Source organism: Dama dama, chromosome 13 (assembly GCF_033118175.1).
Source record: "Dama dama isolate Ldn47 chromosome 13, ASM3311817v1, whole genome shotgun sequence".
Taxonomy (NCBI): domain Eukaryota; kingdom Metazoa; phylum Chordata; class Mammalia; order Artiodactyla; family Cervidae; genus Dama; species Dama dama.
In genome coordinates this window covers 23,598,285-23,619,195 of record NC_083693.1, presented here as the reverse complement: position 1 = coordinate 23,619,195, position 20,911 = coordinate 23,598,285, and the positions used below count along the sequence as shown (strand labels likewise).

The following is a 20,911-nucleotide window of genomic DNA, read 5'->3' as shown; positions in this document are numbered from 1 at the left end:
AATTTCAACATTTCCCATCATGATGTGAAAAGATGCTGAAACAGCCAAAAAGGTGGTTAGTGATTCCTCGTGGGAGCTGGGCTTCATTTGCACTGGAAATTCAGTCGGAGGCAGAAGACGGAAGCGGGGGAGGGTATTGCGTATGGCATCCATGCTCTGTCCAAAATTTCACATTTGTTTTTCATCTGCAGTCTAATTTCTTTCCTCTTGCTACCTTTTCCGCCATCGAGGTGGTCAATTTATGGAAAACTGACACTCCCCTCTATTTTATCTGAACTTCATAAAGACATCTTATTGGGGGAATCAAGAGATTCATCCTTCAGTATTTAAGCAGGTCCATGAGAGAGCTGTGCACACAGGTTGTTCAAACAACTCAGGGAGAATAGACAGCTTAGATAATCCAAATGCCGTTTTCTTGCCGATGTCATATCACAGGCCACTGGGGCTTTGAACTACATATACATTTGTTCCATCTTGATCTAGATCTGAAAATCCAACTTGACCTTTCTGTGAGTCTGTGTGGAAGGGTTAGTCATGCACCTAAGTGTTTGACTCAACTGAAATAAAAACAAGCTGTTTCTGTGGCCTTGGGTGTAGATTCAGAACCACCAGGAGCACATCCACTTCACAAAGAGCTGCCTGTTTTTCTTTTTTAGGCTTTATTTAAGGAACTCCTGCTATAGAACTGTTTCCATAACTCTGCAGAGAAATGTCTATAATTAATGCAGAGGACAGAGACAAGCTTTTGCTTTCCAGAAAGCACTTTAAAAAGTATCTTAACCTTTCTGAGTTCTCACGTTCCCACTTCCTACGTATGAAATGCATAAACACATAGTTACCAGATTCCCTGGAGGAGGGCTTTGCAGATCTTTGAGGGTGTTTCAATGGACAGTCTCACTTCCCTCTTCCCCCTAAGGTAATTAAGGGGTGAAATGAAGATAGCAAGCAGCCTGGATCACAAAAGCGGGTGACCATTAGTTCATCTGACCAGGAATCTGAAACACAGGCTCAGGGACTCAGACATGACGCGGCAGAAGCCAGCAGCTTCCTTTGGAAGGAGAGTTTCTCCTGTGACAGTCCTCTCATCACCTGTCACTGACAACTTGCCCACAACCCCCAGGTGCAACTGAACCATCTCCCAGTGAAATGGAGGTGGGAACCCCTGTCTTCAGGCTTTACACCCCTTAACTTAGCAACAGGCTCCTTTCTCACCCCAGAAGCTCAACTCACTCCCATTCCAACTCTTCCGTTTCTTTGGAGCATTATTGTGCAGGAAGGCAACTAAATTTTCATAGTAAAAGCAGTGTTCAAAATGGGTTAAAAAAGAAAAAGAAAAGCTCACAAAGAAAAAGGCTGTTCTTTCAGTTGTTTCTAAAATAGTCTTTGCCTCATCCTTTAACTCCAATGCAAATGATTAGACATTACAATGCAATGCTATGAAGGGAGACACGGGTCTTTTTTTAAGCTTTCTTTTATTGAAGTACAGCTGATTTACAAGTCTGTGTTAGTTTCAGGTGTATGGCAAAGTGATTCATTTATATTAAGTCATTTCTCAGATTCTTTTCCCTTATAGGTTATTACCAAATATTGAGTACAGTTCCCTGTGCTATATGATGGGCCTTGTTTATCTATTTTATATATAGTAGTGTGTATCTGTTCATCCAAACACCTAACTTAACCCTCCTCTCCCTTTCCCCCTTTGGTAAGCATAAGCTTGTTTTCTATGTCTATGGGTTTATTTCTGTTTTGTAAATAATTTCCTTTGAATCTTTTTTTCTTTGTAAGATTCCACATATAAGCAATACCATATGATATTTGTCTTTCTCTGTCTGGCTTACTTCACTTGGTATAATAATCTCTAGGTTCATCCATGTTGCTGAAAATGGCATTATTTCTTTTTTATGGCTGAGTGATATTCCACTATATATAGTGAAATATATATATATATACACACACACACATATATATATATGTTATATATAGACTTCTTAGGTGATGCTACTGCTAAAGAACCTGCCTGCCAATGCAAGGAGCACAAGTTTAATCCCTGGGTTGGGAAGGTTCCCTGGAGGAGGAAATGGCAACCTGCTCCAATATTCTTGTCTGGAAAATTCAATGGGCAGAGGAGCTTGGCAGGCTACAGTCCATGGGGCCACAAAGAGTCAGACATGACTGAGCATGCACACATATACTATATCTTCTTTATCCATTCATCTATTGACAGACACTTAGGTTGCTTCCATGTCTTGGCTATCATAAATAGTGCTTCTATGAACATTGAGGAGATGTATGTCTTCAGCAGGACACTGGAGGTAAGATTTTATTTAAATGGCAACTTTCTCTGTGAATGTGACCCTTGAAGAAGCATATCATTGCCCATCATTTCTTCAGATGCTATCAGCAGATCAGTCCTGAAAAAAATGACTGAGGCAGGGAGCAGAGACAGAGAACTCAGACATGTGATGAGGACAGAGCTTTAAAAAAATTCCTTGGAGGCCCTCTGTCTGACTTGGCCCCACCCTGTTCTTCAGGGTGTCCTGCACTTCTTGGGAATATGAGCTCTGGGGGAGATGATTGGTGTCCCTCCATCCATTCCATATTTCAAACTGACGCATGTTAGGTTTAAAGCAAGGCCATGATTTTCAGTTAGTACTGATAGGACCCCATGAGGCTCCCTGCACACAGTAGGCACGGTACAGCTGGGGGCAGTAGGAAGTCAGGATGGCGTGGTGGAAAGAGCAAGCAACAGGTCTAGAGCTCAGTTCAGCTGCTTGTTCACCTTGTCAGGTTAGCAAATCAGGTCGCCACTCTGAACCTCGGCTCCATGTGGCTCTGAGATGGAAAGGTTTCAGCCTCCTTGCGGAGACATCGTGAGAATTCAGTGTAGGCACAGCCCCACATCCATCCCTGGTGGAACTCAAGAAGTGATGAGTGTCACTGAGAAGTCTTGTCCTCAGTCATTTAAATACGAAGCAACTTCCATTTACCAGTATTTGCTACCACTCTGCTTCTTGGAAAACCCTCTTTCCTGCTGCATACTGCTCACGAAATGACTTAATCAGTCAATTCCTTAATTTTTTTGAGTCATTCTTACTCATTAAAATAGCTTTGCTTCACTTCTTAAGAGCTGGTCCTGGCCATCTGAGAATTCCTGGCGCATCTTCCATTCAAGCCTTCCCCAACGAGGGCAGACCAGACAGTTCTGAAGCTTTGGAGGCCCAGAAAGAGGGGAGGCTTTGTCTGCTCTCCCTCTCCCACCACCTTCCTCTTCTCTGGCCAAACTCAGCTCCAGACGATGGTGTGAAAGTGAAGAGAGAAAGGAGGTTTGCTTACCAGACTGCCTGGGGCTAAGCTTGCTGCCTTCACTGGCTATCCCTGCTGCCCAAGTGCCTTCTGAAAAGTGTTGGTGTGGAAGCAAGCAGGCCCCAGGAAACCCAGCCCATCTCAGGAGCTCCCCTAGGCTCTACAACTCCCTGGGAAACCCACAGCCCCCAGCCTCACCTTCCCCACTAGCTGGAGCTCAGGCATGAGGTAGGAACAGAGCCATGAGTCCCAGATCTCTGTACTAGGTTGGTTCTGAGGGATGTCCTTGTCTCCCTCCTCCCTGGCTCCAGCACTCCAGGGTACTCCTGTACCTTGATCCAGCCTACTCTGATAGCAGCAGAACAAGCCGGCTAGCTCATACCCCCAGGGTGCAAGATGTCAGCCTCCCCTTCTTAACATAACTGCAAATTTCACCAGCAATTGCTTTGGGGACTCCATTCTCTGAATCTGGGGGCAGAAAACCCCCAAAGAGTGTCAATGTCACTCTTAACACACATCCGTTCTCCCTCTAAAATGTAACCGCTCCCCTTCTTCCACAGCCCTGTGTACTAGGAGCACAGACGGGGCACGGGGAAGGAGGGAGTTATCAGTGCCTGTTTTTCTGAAGAGGGAAATGCCCCCAAAGCTCTCACCTGGCACACCATAACACATTATACAAAAATCATCAAAAGAGGAAGGCCAACCATCAGGCGGCACTGATGATGGATGACAGCCCTCCTGTTCATGCAAGTAGCTGCCTTGCACCCCAGCCCTCTGCACCTCCTAGGCTTCAGGTCGTTAATGACTTGTAGGTTTCACACTTAATCAAAAAGTATTGATCCAGGGTCTGGTATAGAGCCAGGTACCCTAGGAGACCCTGTGGAGAGATCCAGGAAAGCCTGGTACACAATAAATCTGCAATCTGAAGAAAAACAAGCCTTCATGTAATAAAAAGATTTTTGCAATATACTCCACATCCAGGCCCTATTATTAATAAACAGAGACACGGCAGTAATGGGGATTCAGAGAGGAGAGAATCCCTAGGGACCAGGGCAGCCAGATGAGGAATTCTCAAGGACATGGGGTGTGCAAAGCCATCCAAAGAACTCTCTCATTTAGGATGCAGGCATGAGGTTTTTGTAGACTTCCCCAGTGGCTCAGCAGTAAAGAATCCACCTGCAATGCAGGAGACGCAGGTTTGATTCCTGGGTCGGGAAGCTCCCCTGGAGAAGGGAATGGCAACCCACTCCAGTATTCTTGTCTGGGAAATCCCATGGACAGAGGAGCATGGTGGGCTATATAATCCATGGGGTCGCAAAAGAGTTGGACACGACTTAACGACTAAACAACAATGATGCTTTGCCCTGTCGGTTGGAATGGGTTTCTGGAAGGAGGCACACTGTGATCACAGAAGTAAAATATCTATGACAGATGTGAGGATAGGGATAACAATGTACTAGGCACTGGGCTAAACTCTTTACAAATGCTGCCTCCTCATTTATTTGCAAACACCCTGTAGAATAGGATTTATTTCATACCAGCCTATTGGCCTGGGTTTGAAGCTAGGTTCCTCTACTTGCCATCTACAAGACTGTGGGTTTCTCACAAACAAGATGAAGATAATCAAGCCCACTTCATAGTAAGATGGTGGGATTTAATGGAATAATGTATATAAACCACTTAACACTGTGCTTGGCACCCAGAAAATGCCTATGAAATGTAAGGGCTTTTCTTCTAGTTGAGGACATAGGAAACTCAATTTCTCACATTGCCAGGTCAACTGACAGAAGATTAAATTTTTAACTGAGCTAACTTGCATGGGTAAATAATTACAAGAGCAGTTATCTCCCTGAGGACAATTATTTGCCATCACCATTTGCACCCACTGAAATTACATGCCTAAGAAGCAGAGTCACTCATTGGCAGATAAACATAATTAAATTGGAAGAATGACATCCAATGGCTGATTGGATTAATAAAAGAAATTTATTCCCCAGAGGTATTTCAGAAATGCTTCTTCAAGCTGTATCATATTTTTTAAAGCCTGTACTCTGAATTCAAATTATGTATTAATTCCTTCCCAAAAATCAGCATGCATTCAATCCTTATAAACATCGTGTACTTCTGAGAAGCTTCAACTAAGATGGTTTTATAAACCACACAGACACCAATCCTACTCTTAAACAAAGATCAAGAGATCTATAAAAGTCATAGGATTTCATGGTAAAGTCAATTCTGCGAGTATTTCAAGCAAATAATATATTTCCATGTTTGATAGTTTTATTTTAAATAGTAGGCAAAATGTGATACCATGTAATCACTTTGCAAATTTAAATTATTTTTTGTCTTTAAACTCTCCAAGTTATCAAATAGTCAAATGCAGGTTTGGCTCAAAATAGCTTTACAAATTGAGTTTACAAACTCTTTAATTCTCAGTTTCATAACAAGCTAGAAGTGATGAGTAGGGTCTACATTTACAGATCCTGAATGACAAAGGATTTTTTCCTTTCCCTTTTGGGGGTTAACCAATACTCTACTTGTTCTTATGAATACAGGTCTAAGTTTTTATTTCTAAATCTTTGCCTACTGTTTATCTCTCCCCAAACCTCCAGATATTTGGTATCTGTTAGTTACATGAGTGTATATGCAACTATTTATGAGTGTTGGTGGCAGTCTACATTCTACATTGGCATACTTCTTTGGTGCTTGAAATACGTCTGTGAGGTAGAGATAAGAAAGGCATAAAGCTTTACTTTGCTACCAAAAAAATCCAGAAGACGAAAGGTGTCTTCTCAGGAGTGCTCACTTCACTCTGTCGTAGAGGAAAATTAAAACCATCTTGCTAAGAATTCCAAGATGGCTGCCAGAGAGGACCACCAGCTTTAACTGGCCTGGAAGAACAGGTCACTTTCACATTTTCACACATGAGAAACAAAAGTTCACACAAAGCTATTGCAGAAGTGAAAATGTATATGTCCCATATCTGCTGCACACTTAAAAATGATTCTCAGGTTCTAGACCATGGTTATGTTCTTAGTCACTCAGTCATGTCTGACTCTTTGCTACCCAATGGACTGTAGCCTGCCAGGCTCCTCTGTCCATGGGGATTCTCCAGGCAAGAATACTGGAGTGGGTTGCTGTGCCCTCCTCCTGTGGATCTTCCCAACCCAGGGATCGAACCCAGGTCTCCCGCATTACAGGTGGATTCCTTATTGTCTGAGCCACCAGCGAGGCCCAAGACCATGGTTAGCTTTGAGAATTTCAAGATATATTGAAATGTACCCTTAGAGCAAACCAAGTCCATAAATTATCTAATGCAGCTGAAGTACAACCAAATTTGTACTATCCTCAACTCCTTGGAAGAACATTTAATGATCTGTCTAAATATTTACCTGAAACTTTTGATTTTAGAAAGATTCTCATACTTTTTTCCTTTTTTAAATATAAGGTAATCTTTTCTAGTGCGAATAGATGGCTTACCAAGGCAGTTCAGTTAAGTTCAATTGCTCAGTCGTGTCCGACTCTTTGCAACCCTATGAATCTCAGCACGCCAGGCCTCCCTGTCCATCACCAACTCCCGAAGTTTACTTAAACTCATGCCCATCGAGTCGGTGATGCCATCCAGCCATCTCATCCTCTGTCGTCCCCTTCTCCTCCTGCCCCCAATCCCTCCCAGCATCAGGGTCTTTTCCAATGAGTCAACTCTTCGCATGAGGTGGCCAAAGTACTGGAGTTTCAGCTTCAGCATCAGTCCTTCCAATGAACACCCAGGACTGATCTCCTTTAGGATGGACTGGTTGGATCTCCTTGCAGCCCAAGGGACTCTCAAGAGTCTTCTCTAATACCACAGTTCAAAGGCATCAATTTTTTGGAGCTCAGCTTTCTTCACAGTCCAACTCTCACATCCATACATGACCACTGGAAAAACCATAGCCTTGACTAGATGGACATTTGTTGGCAAAGTAATGTCTCTGCTTTTTCATATGCTATCTAGGTTGGTCATAACTTTCCTTCCAGGGAGCAAGCGTCTTTTAATTTCATGGCTGCAGTCACCATCTGCAGTGATTTTGGAGCCCAAAAAAATAAAGTCTGACACTGTTTCCACTGCCTCCCCATCTATTTCCCATTAGGTGATGGGACCAGATGCCATGATCTTAGTTTTCTGAATGTTGAGCTTTAAGCCAACATTTTCACTCTCCTCTTTCATTTTCCTCAAGGCAATTAGAACACCACAATTGTGTGCATAAATTAGTAATGTGGTAAGTTGATGTTCGCCACTCTCTTGCCTCTGTAGGCTCATCCCTTAATGGTAGAAATCTGCACACCCTTCTTTCTGGGACACACTGCATGTAGAGACATGGTTCTGTTGCTCAAGTCCTAATGAATAGAAAATTCTTACCTGCTTAGGAATTAGAAAAATCCTACCTCTTTCAAATGTCTAAAAGAACAGAATGCTGTCACAGCTACAGAGAAGGCTATACTCAACTGAGTTTGTTTACAAAGATTTTATTATTTTGTGCTTAATAAAAATTTGAGTAATAATGATACTACCTCATTCATGAGAACAATACACATAACTCATAAAAATGCCTAAAAGAAATGCCTATTATTTAAAGAAAAACTGTAAAGCCATCTTGAAAGACACAGATAATAACTTGAAAAATAGAGTCCTACCATATTCCAAGATTGGATGGCTAAATACTTGGAAGATATGATTTATTTTTTCCTGTAATGATTGCAATACAATGCTCAAGAAAATCTCAGTAGGAGCGTTTATGGAAACTCATAAACTGATTATTCAAAAGGAAATGCTCAAGAATAGGCACAGTAATTATGAACATAAAAATTAAAAAGTGCAGTGTCTAAAGAGTAGCCTTCTCTAAAAGTCAATGTTAATAAAACTCTAGTGTTTTAAAAGGTATGGCATTTTTACAAGACTAGATGAATAGATTGGAGACTCAGAAGAACAATTATAAACAGACACTAGAATGGGGGACTTAAAATTGCTGGGAAAATGCTGAACTATTCAACTTATGGGTTAGGGAGAAAATTTGGAAATGAATTTGACTAATCGCCTCTCACCAGTGAAGAGTACATACCCTACATGGTCTAACATAGTTAAGAATCTTTAAAAACTATGAAGATTTAGGAAAATCAGGAAGACATATTCATGGCTTGGGGATTTCCTAAAAAGATTTGAAATGCAAAAATTTGTAAATAAAAGAATTGATAGATTTGACTATTTCAAAATTAAAGTATCCACAATCTAAAACAGCATATATGAAATCTAAAGAGAATATTTGAAATATCTATAAATGACAAAGAACTACTGTCAGAACATATAATGAATCTCTCCATATTGACACAAAAAAGAGAAACAACAAGAACTGCTTAATTATGCAAATCCAGGGGTTGCCATTGTCTCAGTAAATCTCATAGAAAACAGCAAATAACATGAATGGGAGGTTCATAAAAGCGGAAACACAATGTCTTGTAGGTGTTCAGACTCACTAGTAATTAAGAAAATAAAAATATTTTAAAAATTAAAGGCTATCTTGACCTATCAGGATGGTAGAGATTTTTTTTAATAACATTTTGTGTCAGGGTACAGGGCAATGAGCTGGAGTATAAATTGGTATGGTCACATGCTGCTAGAGTCTAAATTGGTATGGTCATTCCAGAAGACATATTTGCCAATGTCTACTACAATTTTAAATGCTCATATAGCATAATCCAGAAATTACATTTCTTAACACCTACCCTAAATAAAGGCAGGCAAAGGAAGGAGGCACCACAACCTAGCAGAATTTGGGTCCCAAGGTCCCTGATGATCAGAAACAAAGTCCCTGGCCAGTCTCTAATCTTTTCCCCATTATGACCTACACAGAGAACATGGCTGGGTACTCAACTTCAATTCCTTTGACCTGACATCCCTGTTATAACTGCCTCCCTTGGCTTGAATTCATCCATCCTTCAACATCAAGCACAAACATTATAGAGAACCAGAGTGCTATCTATGACTGCTTCATTAAGCTTGGCTTTTTGCCAATGGCTCAATATCTACTTTCCATAGTAGTTCCCATGTGATGTCTTGCCAACTCCAGTTATCTCCAGGATGACTGTGGCATCTTTCAAATCCAGGTTGGCCCCTCCGCTGGGGTCTCACAGGCAAAAGCTGGGCTGGGAGAGGCTTAGTGTACCCATAAGTCAGTGGAGAGTCCACTGATCTGTTTCCCCCACTACTTCACCAGGAGTGATGGTTTCTTGCTAGATCCCACAATCCTTTGCTCTCACATCACTTATACTCACTGTATTAATCACGGTCGATATATTATATTCCTCTATTGAGATATATTCCTTACAGACAATATCTTTTTTAATTCTTTAGTCCTGACTGTGCTTAAGATAATCATATAAAAATACATTAAATGTTTTTGATGCATTAAGTCAATTACTTCTCCAGTAGCCTAAAAAGGTAGACAACATTACCAGGTGCAAGGTCTGATACTCGGAGCTACTCTAACTATACACACCATCTATCATTGACCAAATCACTTCTGAGATCACACAAGGAAGACCAGAACTGAGAGTGTCTTATTCTCCCACCTCCTTTTAGCCTAATCTAAATAAGTCACTCTGGACTGATAATTCTTTTTTAATTGACATATAGTTGATTTATAACATTGTGTGAGTTTCAGCTGTATAGCAAAGTGATTCGGTTATACATAAACATATGTATATACTGATATTCTTCTTTATTCTTTTCCATTATAGTTTGCTTCAAGATATCGAATATAGTTCTCTGTGCTATAGAGTAAGTCCTTGTTGTTTATCTACTTTATATGTAGTAGTGTGCTCTGTTAATCCTATTCTCCCAATTTATCCCTCCTCCCCCTTTCCCTTTGGGAACCATAAATTTGTTTTCTATGTCGGTAATTCTGTTCCTGCTTTGTAAATAAGTTCATTTGTACTATTTTTTTAGATTCAATATATAAGTAATATCATATAATATTTATCTTTTGCTCTCTGACTTACTTCACTTAGTATGATAATCAATAGGTCCATCAATGTTGCTGAAAACAGTATTATTTCATTCTTTTTTTATGACTGAGTAATATCCCATTGTATCCAGTACCCTATATTCAACTCTTACTGAAAAGACATTTGGGATTCCTTCTCTAAAAGACCCTCAAGGTAGACCCCAGAGATTGCTTTTAAATGCACCCCTCCGGGCACTTGAAGGCACCACCACACCTGAAAAAAGCCTAGCACCCACCAGAGTAAACCAGGTGTAGCCGGAGGCATGAAGTAATTTTCACAAATTAAGCAGGATGATGTCTCATGATGGCAGATGGCAAGATGGAGAGACTTGTGGATCAGGGAGCCACTGCTGTTTTTCCTCCCTCTTTCTGCCCTACCCTAAAAAAAGGCAGATTATCCCAGAGGGCAGCTGAGAAGTAAAAATAGCAGCTGTTATTTACCAAGGCTCAGTTATATAGTAGCCATTGTCCTAGGTATTTCACATTTATCCCCACACTCAATTTTATAAGGCAGGTATAGTCATCTCATTTTTCAGAGAAGGAAGGAGATATCCAAAGCCTCTGCTAAGAACAAGTGGAGCTGGGGTTCAAACCCCAGCGTCTGTGACTTCTGTCTCCACTCGAGGGTGCTGGCTACTCCGTTTCCAGTCTTAGGACACTTGACATCAGTTGATGCTTCTGGCGGGCACGGTGGCTTCTGGAATTGATGAAGCTCTCTGTTCTGAATGGAAAGCCTCCTCTTCCTGTTCGACCAGGACAACCAGCCCCTGGGAGGATCCATGAACATTCACACAAGCCATCATGTCACTCACAGCTCTCTGGGCTCTGGGGTGGTGGTGAGTGTAGCATGGAGGCCAGGAAGTGTCAGCAAAAGAAACACTACTAATTGAATATGGCCACATCCAGGAGAATGCCAGCTCAGAAACTGGAGACAGGGTTCTATGGACCAACTCAGTTGTGGGTAGGTGCTTGAGTATGTGGGTGTCAGGAGAGGAGAAGGTGGTTAGTGGTCTGCGTCTTAGCATTACTGGCAAGGCCACAGCACTGATCAACAGAACTTCCAGCAATGATGGAAGTGCCCTACACTGGGCTATTCCTTGTGGTAGCCACTTGGCACATTGAACTTTGAATTTGATTATAATTAACTTAAATAGTCACTTGCATCTAGTGGCTACTAAACCAGACAGTGCAAACCTAGAACACCACACTACGCCCCTTCTGAAGTTGAAGGGGCTAGGAGGTAGAGACTCTACAGCAGAAGGTCACAAGTCAAAGGGCTGGAAAGGGACCCTGGGCAAAGATACAGTCTGGATTCTTCAAGAAATTGCAGCCACCACTTCTTAGTCTTCTACAAGAAAAAAAAAATCTGCTGCAAGGTATAGAGACTGAAATAAGGTCATCTTTCATCCCCCATATCCCCATCTCTGGATTCTTCAAGGCTGGCTCTATCTCAGCTACCTCCACACTCTTTTTCAGGGCTCTAAGGAATTTTAGCTGCTGTCTACCATTGCTGGAAGCTCTAAGACACTCTAGACTCAAAGACTAGGGTCTCAATAAAACTCTTAAGACTGTTCCAGGATGTTTCTGCCTAAGGAAATGCCAAGCAGCCATGTCTAACCTATTCTTTTCCATTCCACGCTGACCTCAAGGGGATTCTACACACTTGCCAATGCCCCAGGCTTTGATCGAGCAGAAAGACACAACTGCTCTTGAAGCATCCTCTAACCTACCTAGGGGTTCCATAATGATGTGACCCGACCATGGAATGATTGACAGAAACTCAGGATGCCTTCTTAGAACCCACACCAGAGCTTACCTCTGTGTCTCGCCCACCCTGATTCTCTCCTTTCCCTCTTCTGTGTCAGAGGATTTTAATTTAGTGGAGAGCAGGAGAGAAGTTGCTTCTGACAATCATCATCATCCAAGGTGTTGAATTTTGATACTCAAAAGTCCAAACTTTTAAACTCTGCACTCTTTTCTGCTCTACCAACATTTTATTAAGGCAATAGTCACTTCACAGGCTAGTTTAAGTGGGAAAGAATTAAACATTTTCTTAAGGCGGGGATGGGAGGGGGAGAATAACTAGAAACACGTTGCTTGTTAATCTTGCAACATATTTTTATGCCACCACAGGCACAGAAATTGAGACTCAAAACTCTGAATCTGCAGCAAAATTTACAAAACCTCCTTCTCCCATTCCAGTCTCCAGATACCTCACAGTTGAAAAGATATTGGCTCAATTTTTCTTGAAAGTAAAAGAAGTTAGTACTGAGAGGCCCTTTGGTTATTTCCTCATGCCAACATCCTGGCCTTGCATTTGATCTGATTTGCAGGCTGGAACCTGGCCATGCTGTTTTCCCCAAGGACCTGTGGAGGGCTACAGTCAGCTGGTACTCAGGAAATCCTATAGGAATGTTGGTGTGGTGGAGTTCATTGCCAGCCAATGATCTCCAGTCCCCTCTGCCCATCTTTCTTCCTCACCATCTCCTTGGGAACAAAAGAAGCCTCACTGAGTGTCTGTGCTTCAGGGACGAGATAAACTGAAATCTCACTCCTTCCCCATGCTAGGGTAAAGAAGGCCCCTGTGGGCTTCCACGGGCTACTTCTGTTTCTAAAGGCAGCCATGTCCTGTGGAATTTGAAAGGCATCTTCACGATTGAGGGCTTCCCTGGTGGCTCAGATGGGAAAGAATCTGCCTGCAATGTGGGAGACCTGAGGTCGATCCTTGGGTTGGGATGATCCCCTGGAGCAGGGCATGGCAACCCACTCCAGTGCTCTTGCCTGGAGAATCCCATGGACATAGGAGCCTCATGGGCTACAGTCCATGGGGTCACAAAGAGTTGGACATGACTGAGCAAGTGAGTGAATGAGTACAGGTCATTTAGACAAGAATCCGTAGAAATCATAAACCTACATAGGGTTGAGGAAATATACCTCTTTCCATCTTTTTCTTGAGTGGGTAGCTTTTTATGGGGGTAAACCATAATCAAACCAGGGAATCAAAAATAGAATATAGCAGCCACTTTCTAACCACTAACAAGTCTATGCTAGTCCTGCCCTCAGGGAGGACTTGAGGTCAAAAACACAGTTACACAGAACAAAAACACAGAACACAAAGCAAGAGATGGCAGGTCCTTTAAAATGGATGTTAACCTCACTAACATACCTTTGGCTCTAGGATTCAATGAGAGCTGAAATAGAGTCTCAAACAATTTAAACATGTATTAACCCCTCCATGGCATCGTCATTTACTCCTTAACTTCTTTATTTTTTTAAGTTTTCTTTTTTTGATGTGGACTGTTTTCAAAGTCTTTACTGAATTTGTAACAATATTGCTTCTTTTGTTTATGTTCTGGTTTTTTGGCCTCCAGGCATATGAGATCTTGGCTCCCTGATCAGGCACCCCCTGTGTTGGAAGCAAGGTTTTAACCACTGGACCACCAGGGAAGGCCCAGTCCTTTAGCTAAAGTATGTGTTGTGAATACTCTGTGAAGTTGGGTGTTTCTTTCTGGACTTCTAAGTGGAAAAGCACAATGTCCATTCTGACCACCAGATAGTGCCACATCTTCAGGGCGAAGGAGGGGACAGTGGTGATGGTGCTCATAGGAGCCACGCTTGATTCAACAGAATACAAGCCAGTGGAAATTGTGATTCCTTCAGCTGGAGGGAAAAGAGAAGGCTAACCCAGGTCATGGAATCTCTTCTCTATCATACTCAACCTGACGCTCTTCCCATATATTTTTTATTTATTCCTCTCAATACCGAAGTATTACTATATTGATGCAACAGAATAATGCTCTTGAGATGTTACTGTTACTCAGTTGCTAAGTCATGTCTGACTCTTTGCGGCCCCATGGACTGCAGCACACCAGGCTTTCCTGTCCTTCACTATTTCCCTGAGTTTGCTCAAACTCCTGTCCATTGAGATGGTGATGCCATCCAACCATCTCATCCTCTGTTGCCCCTTTCTCCTCCTACCTTCAATCTTTCCCAGCATCTTTTCCAAATGAGTTGGCTCTTTGAATCAGGTGGCCAAAGTATTGGAGCTTCAGTCTTTCCAATGAATATTCAGGATTGAGATACTAATGAATTTTTCTTTTTGTAGTTACTTTTCTCTCTTGGTCCTTTTTTTTCTCCTGTCAATCTGGTAAGCTATTCTGTAAGTTGCTTGGTGGAAGGATGTGGTAACAGAGAGCAAAGAGTTATTTCAAAAGCCAAGGCCCTTTGGCAATGGAAGTCACTCAAGCTTAAGAGCTGGACTGAGTAACAGAAGTCACTACCTCTAACTCAAAGCCATTCCACCAACTAGAGAAATATTCCCTAGCCTGGCAGCAGATGGAGTCAGAAAAGAAAAACAACGAGATAGCGTGGACAATGGGGGCTCCTGCAAAAGTGGCCCTGTCTCCTCTCCCTGGGCAGCTGAGCAGGTAGAAATACTCAGATTCATTTCAGGGATATGAGGGCAAGAAGACTTCTGTCTTGTCTGCAGGTGTTGGGGAAGGCAGGCCGTTCATCTCCAGAGACCTGGTCACAAGATGTGTCGCATAGTGGCGTGCTGAAGCTGGCTGGGATTGACTGATACATCTCCAGGAATTTCGTGAGCTGACTGTTAAATCACTGATAGCTTGAAATCTGCCACAGTGGGAGTATTTACACCCTCGAAGTTGGCAAGCACTGCAAATCAGGACCGCTCTCCAACCAGAGGTGGTTGTTAAACATTTACCAGCATACCACTGGAGGGAGGGAGGAAGCCTTAGGCAATAACACAGAATGATACCTGTGCTCCCAAAAATGCTGAGAAGGAGAGGAGAACACCCCAGATGGAGGGACCCTCCAGACAAGAGACTGTCTCTGGAAATTGCCTGGATAGACAACCGAGACCCACTCAGGGAGCACAGCTCAGCAGATGCCCAAATGACATCAATGAGTGATTGGGCCCCTGGAATGATGGTATTTTTAGCTCAGTCCCCCAGAACATAACTGCAAAGCTGACGAAAGGACAAGAAATCCCAATTTTTTTGACAGTACATTTCTTCTACCGTGCAGAATGGGGACTCAAAACATAAATTCTTCTAGAAAGGTTAAATCATACACATTGTGCAGCTGACTTGTGAAATGTCCATCTACATCTATGTGACATATAAGAAATGTGAAGTTTGGAAAGGTTGCCTCACCCCAGAACCTCTGTCTCTCCAGCTCCCAAATCTGTGCTCTTTTCACCACATTGGGGGGAGCCACTATTGGGGGTGTCAGTACTGGAGGTGGGGAGTTGATCTGGGGACAGGGTGCAAGGCAGGTGCCAGTCACAAAGATGTAGAACATCTTCCCAAGTCCCAATCCAGGTCAACAAGAAGCTCCCATACTCCTTACCTAGTAAGGTAATAAAAAAACACTAAAAAGAGAGCTGAGAAGACCTCTTTTGAGCTGGTCAGGTTTTGCCAAATAATTTAAAAGCTGTGTTTGACAGGGGACAAGAGGGAGAGATTATTAATCCAACTGATGACAGAGGGAATATAAACACAGCAGATCAGGGACCAAGATAGGGGAATGCAGCCATGGCCCCATGTAGGAGGCAGGGGTACATTCAGTGGGATCCACGCAGTGGGTGACATGTATGGGTTCTGAGTATGACTGGGTCAGCTCTCAATAAGCCTTAGAAGATGAATGGCTATAGGGTAAAAGGACACCTGTGTCCCTGCGGATGGCAGACAGGAAGAAAGAACTCTCTGATACAGCCTGATATTTTCATCATTATTCATTAGGCATTCACTTCCCTATCCCACCCTCCTCCTCTGAAGGGCAAGCCTCCCATTGACATGAACACAGCATTTCCAACCAACGCTGGCATAAATGAGTCGATCCCAGCTAAGGATCAGCCTATGGAACCTTCTCAAAGTAAGCAAATGACACTGATAGGGGAAAACCCTGACTGAAGCCACCCACCTTGGCCAGGCACCACAGTGACCCTCTGCAGGAGCTATTTTATTACAGGAGGTCCTGGTAAGGAACACGGGACTAACAAGCCACGACCAAGATGAAGAATTTGGAAAAGATCAAAAGGCCAGTCTGTATGTCCTACTGACCTCCCAGAATGTTTCCTGCTGAAATCCACTTTGGCTGAGCCATGAGCGCGCCAGCAAGAAGGACCCTGGGTCAGAACGAGGGGCCAGAGACAACCAGAAAATTAACCCTGTCCCAGTAAAACACGAGACAGGGAGCCAGGTGGCAGAGCAGTCCTCCTGGGTTCCCTTCCCCTCCCACTCTCCTCCTGGGAGCCTCTTTCCAATAAAGTCTCTTGCTTTGTCAGTACATGTGTCTCCTTGGACAATTCATTGCTGAGAGAGTGTTAGACAAGAGCCCACTCTTGGGCGCTGAAAGGGGTTCCCCTTCCTGCAATAAACCTGCCCTTGCAGACAGCCTCTCTGCATGAACTGCATCCTCCCAGGCACAGAGGGTGCCCCAGACCTTGACTCACCCAGTGCAGAAGCAACATCCCACTTCCAGGGTCTGGCTGATCCCCCCTGAAAGGCCAGCCTCCCTGAACTTTGAGGGGGAGACTTGACCATGTTGTTCCTTTCATGAAGTCCCCTAGCTATGCTGGTCATTAAAGGGCCTTTTAGGAGATGAGGCAGCATCTCTGTTTCCTGGGCTGATAGCCCTGAGGCTGACTCCTGAGGCTGGCAGGAGGAGCAGACAGTGTGGGGCTCTTGACTCTGCCTTCACTGGGTGTAAAATCCATCATCCATCACGGAAGCCAAGTAGCAATGCAGGTCCCTGTCCCTCGTCCCTTGGACATCAGCCACGGGCCAGAATGCACCTGACACCTCGGACAGCCTCTGAGTGACAGGAGGGAAGGGCAGAGGCTGCTCTTTCACTCCCACTCACATTTTGCCTTCTTCATCCCAACTGCTGGATCCTAGGTCCTAAGTACACTCAGGGGAGGGGCTCTGCCTAATACCTGCTGGAATCACAGTAAGAGCTCAAGAAATGCATGTGTAGTCTGATCACTGATAGCAGGCCTGTATGTATAACAGCAACAAGGTCAATATCTTCTTAGTTGCTCTCACTACCTGAGTACTAAAGAGGAGGGATGAAGATGGCGAAGCAAGGCAGCAGCCTATAATAGACTGTCTCCCGAAAAATAGGGAACAGGTCACTAGTGGTCTGTGAGATACAGTTAGGTGTAAAAGTGTTAGGCGCTCAGTCATGTCTGACTCTTTGCGACCCCATGGACTGTAGCCCACCAGGCTCCTCTGTCCATGGAATTCTCCAGGAGTGGATAGCTATCTCCTTCTTCAGGGGATCTTCCTGACTTAGGGATTGAACCCCAGTCTTCCGCACTGCAGGCGGGTTCTTTATCATTAGGTCTGCTGCTGCTGCTAAGTCACTTCAGTCGTGCCCAACTCTGTGCGATCCCATAGATGGCAGCCCACCAGGCTCCCCCATCCCTGGGATTCTCCAGGCAGGAACACTGGAGTGGGTTGCCATTTCCCTCTCCAATGCATGAAAGTTAAAAGTGAAAGTGAAGTCGATCAGTCGCTACCCAAATAGAATGATGAAATAAAGTTGGTTATTTACTTTGATTATTGGGTCATCATGTTGGTTATTAAAATGCAATACACAGATATGTTGTGAAATAACAGGAGTCATAGAGTAGGAAAGCTAGTCTACTTTCAAATTCCTTTCAATTCATCTGTATAGAATAGAGAGAGTCTGTGTTGGGTGCTGGGGTGTCTTTAACACTTTCAAACACTTGCTAATCTTCCTTTTAAAGAAGCTGTCTTAGAACCTTTGCAGGCATTGGTGTCTAGATAAAATTAATTAACATTGTTTATCGTATTTTAATGACAAACTTACAATTTTGACAAGAGACGCGGGTTTCCTATTTCCAGTGGTTATTGGGCTTCATTTTAAAGCAAACATGAAAAGGAACTGAGCCTGTTTTACAAAAAGTAGTAAGGAATATCACAGATGGTGTGCTGATGTAGAAAAAAAAAAATGGAGTTACTTGAATGATAGAAGTTTCAGAATGTGACATAAATGGTGGTAGAAAGAAGACAGAATTTGGATTCAGAAATGCCATCCTCAGGTGATGACTACAATGGCCAGCGGCCCCAGCCTCGGTCCTCACCCAGGCAGGAATTGTGTGTGAAATTTTGTCTTGATGGAACAGAAATACGGTGGGCATCCCAGTTAACTCCCAAACTTCCAACCACCCTTGTTTGGATCTAGAAGAGCCAGCTGGCTCATGGCATTTCCCCAGTGACTGATTTTGGCCTCAGATTGGGAGTGTGTGTGACCTAACTTACTCAGCCAGGCAAAAAGGAAAGGCTTTTATGCCATGAGTAGGAAGCGATGGCCATTTTCTCCCTCTTCTGTGACCGAGAATCCGTGTGACCCCCAACGGCTCCACCTTACAGCCAGCAAGGAAAGTTTGAGGATGAAGGCAAAGCTGAGGACACCCGCGCAGCCTGATGAAGAGCCCAGAGCCTGGGCAGCCCTGATGAGCAGTTCACCATCCTCGCCGAGATCCTGACCTAGCTCTCCACATCCGCTGATGGCAGATGATGCCTATCCTCATGGGGTAAGCCAGCTTGAGCTGGGTATCTGCTCCCTGCAGTTGAAAGCCCCTGTGATTCTGAACACTTTGAAGAGTTCCAGGTGGCGCTAGTGGTAAAGAATCTGCCTGCCAAGGCAGGAGACACAAGAGACATGGGTTTGATCCCTGAGTTGGGAAGATCCTCTGGAGTAGGAAATGGCAACCCAGTGTTTTTGCCTGGAAAATCCCAGGGACAGAGGAGCCTGGCGGGCTATAATTCATGGGGTCACCAAGAGTTGGACACAGCCGAGTGTGTGTGTACACACACACACACACACACACACACTCAATACCTTATAGGATTCCAGTTAATGACACAGAGATGGGAGGGGTAGAGCAGGTAACCTGTGTCCTAGCCCAGGTGACCTTGGACATCTTCAGACCATTCAACAGGAAATTCTGCTGTTTTGTATCCAATCCCTGCCTCTCCTTTCAGGAAAACACCACTGAACAGGTCAGTGCATTCAGAGAGCCAAAGGAGACTGAGAAACCTTCCTGGGAAGTTAAGTCATCCACTAGTGAAAATTCATCTGCCAGGGTCACACTTTCATTCATATGCCTCTGGTCCCTGCTATGTTCACTTTGTCTGCCATCAAGAGACAGTGAGCAGCGGCCCTCTGTTCTCTTTGTAGTGAATTTTTGCTATCTGGTATATCTAAAATGTCATCTATGGGCCCCTTCATCTTTCTCTTCTTCAGATTAAGTCCCTTGAGTCCATTCTCATAAGTATTATTTTCTAACTTTAAGTATTATTCTGTTCCAATTCAGATCCTCCAGCAGCCAAGATCTGATTAAAACTCCTTCAATTGTAATGGTTCCAAGGAGGCCTGAAAGAGCCGGGGCATGTGAAATCACTTTATGAGAATAACCCAAGTACAAGTGTGGGGCACGGTTATGGATGGAGAACGCACTCAACGAAGCTCATCATTTGTTGTACTGAACTGAAGTCATTTCAGCCAATGCCTCTTAGACTGACTTTCCTCACAGGGCTGGTGAATTGCAAGCAGCTTCAGCCTGTAATTGGGAAGCCTCTGCACTTGGCTCTCCAGCCGAGACAGTTCTCGGCTATCCGTTTCCTCCTAAATTCTGTGATTTTAATGGCAAAAATGAGAAGTGATCCACAGACTCTAGATGAAATCAGGGACTACTCTGGGGACATAGGCCAATGCAAGGCAAGCAGGGGCCTGAAAGCGTAGAGTTCTGTTTGAACTTCTTTCTTTCCTGCGTCCCGGTGGCCTCCCGTCCTGCCTGTTCCTTCAGACTCCAGCCAGGTTTGCCCTCCTCTTTCTCCAGGGAAGGGATCATGGGAACCAGGCAAGAGATTTTCCCTTTGATGTCTGAGGGCGGTGTGCTTGCCCATGCCATCGACTTTTTGACTCCCTTTAGATGCATAACAAAGTAGGCTTCTAGGAGAGGGACATACTCAGCTGCGGGGAGCAGTCCTAGATAGAAGGGAATGAGGAGCAGTGACTTTAGGCTGACAGTTATGCTCGCGACATGTGGTGGGGTACCCCATGTTTCCAAACAAGAACCCCCAGGTCTTCCACGTGTCTGGGCTCATTTAACCCTCACAGCTGCTCTGCCAGGGAGATGTCAGCTTTAATGCACACACACGGCCACCTTGACTGTTAAAATATTGAGATACTTCTGTGAGAGTTGGTAAACAGCCTGCCCCGAGCCCCCTGAATTCCTTGCCCTCTACACCCTGGGTCTCAGCCAATGAAGAGAATACCTGGGCACTACGTGGAGCTCCAGAAACCAGTTCCAGCACTTATAACATCTGTTGTTGTTCATTAGTGCCTGTTACTGAATATTTTAAATATAATCTTTGATGCATAGTGCCTATAATATATAAATTATGCAGATCAGGTGTCTACAACAAAGTTTGGTTGTTTACCCATAAGAGCAATGTGAAGTGAATTAATAAGATATGATATATCCACATTAGAATCTTATTCAAAGCCAATTC

At 43.8% G+C, this 20,911-nt stretch overlaps 1 protein-coding gene across 2 annotated transcripts in view; it reads left to right on the top strand.

Annotated features, from left to right (window-relative positions):
• The window catches only part of SLCO3A1 (solute carrier organic anion transporter family member 3A1), a 390,549-nt gene extending 371,649 nt beyond the window's left edge, over positions 1-18,900 (top strand). The window contains exon 11 of one of the 2 annotated variants that reach the window (XM_061158630.1): positions 18,764-18,900. In XM_061158630.1, the coding sequence (XP_061014613.1) occupies positions 18,764-18,879 (116 nt within the window). In that variant the 3' untranslated portion in view covers positions 18,880-18,900. Of the gene's footprint in view, positions 1-14,832; positions 14,907-18,763 lie in introns of those variants that run through there. The other variant, XM_061158632.1, reaches the window with a different exon arrangement.
• Positions 18,901-20,911: the final 2,011 nt, after the last annotated feature.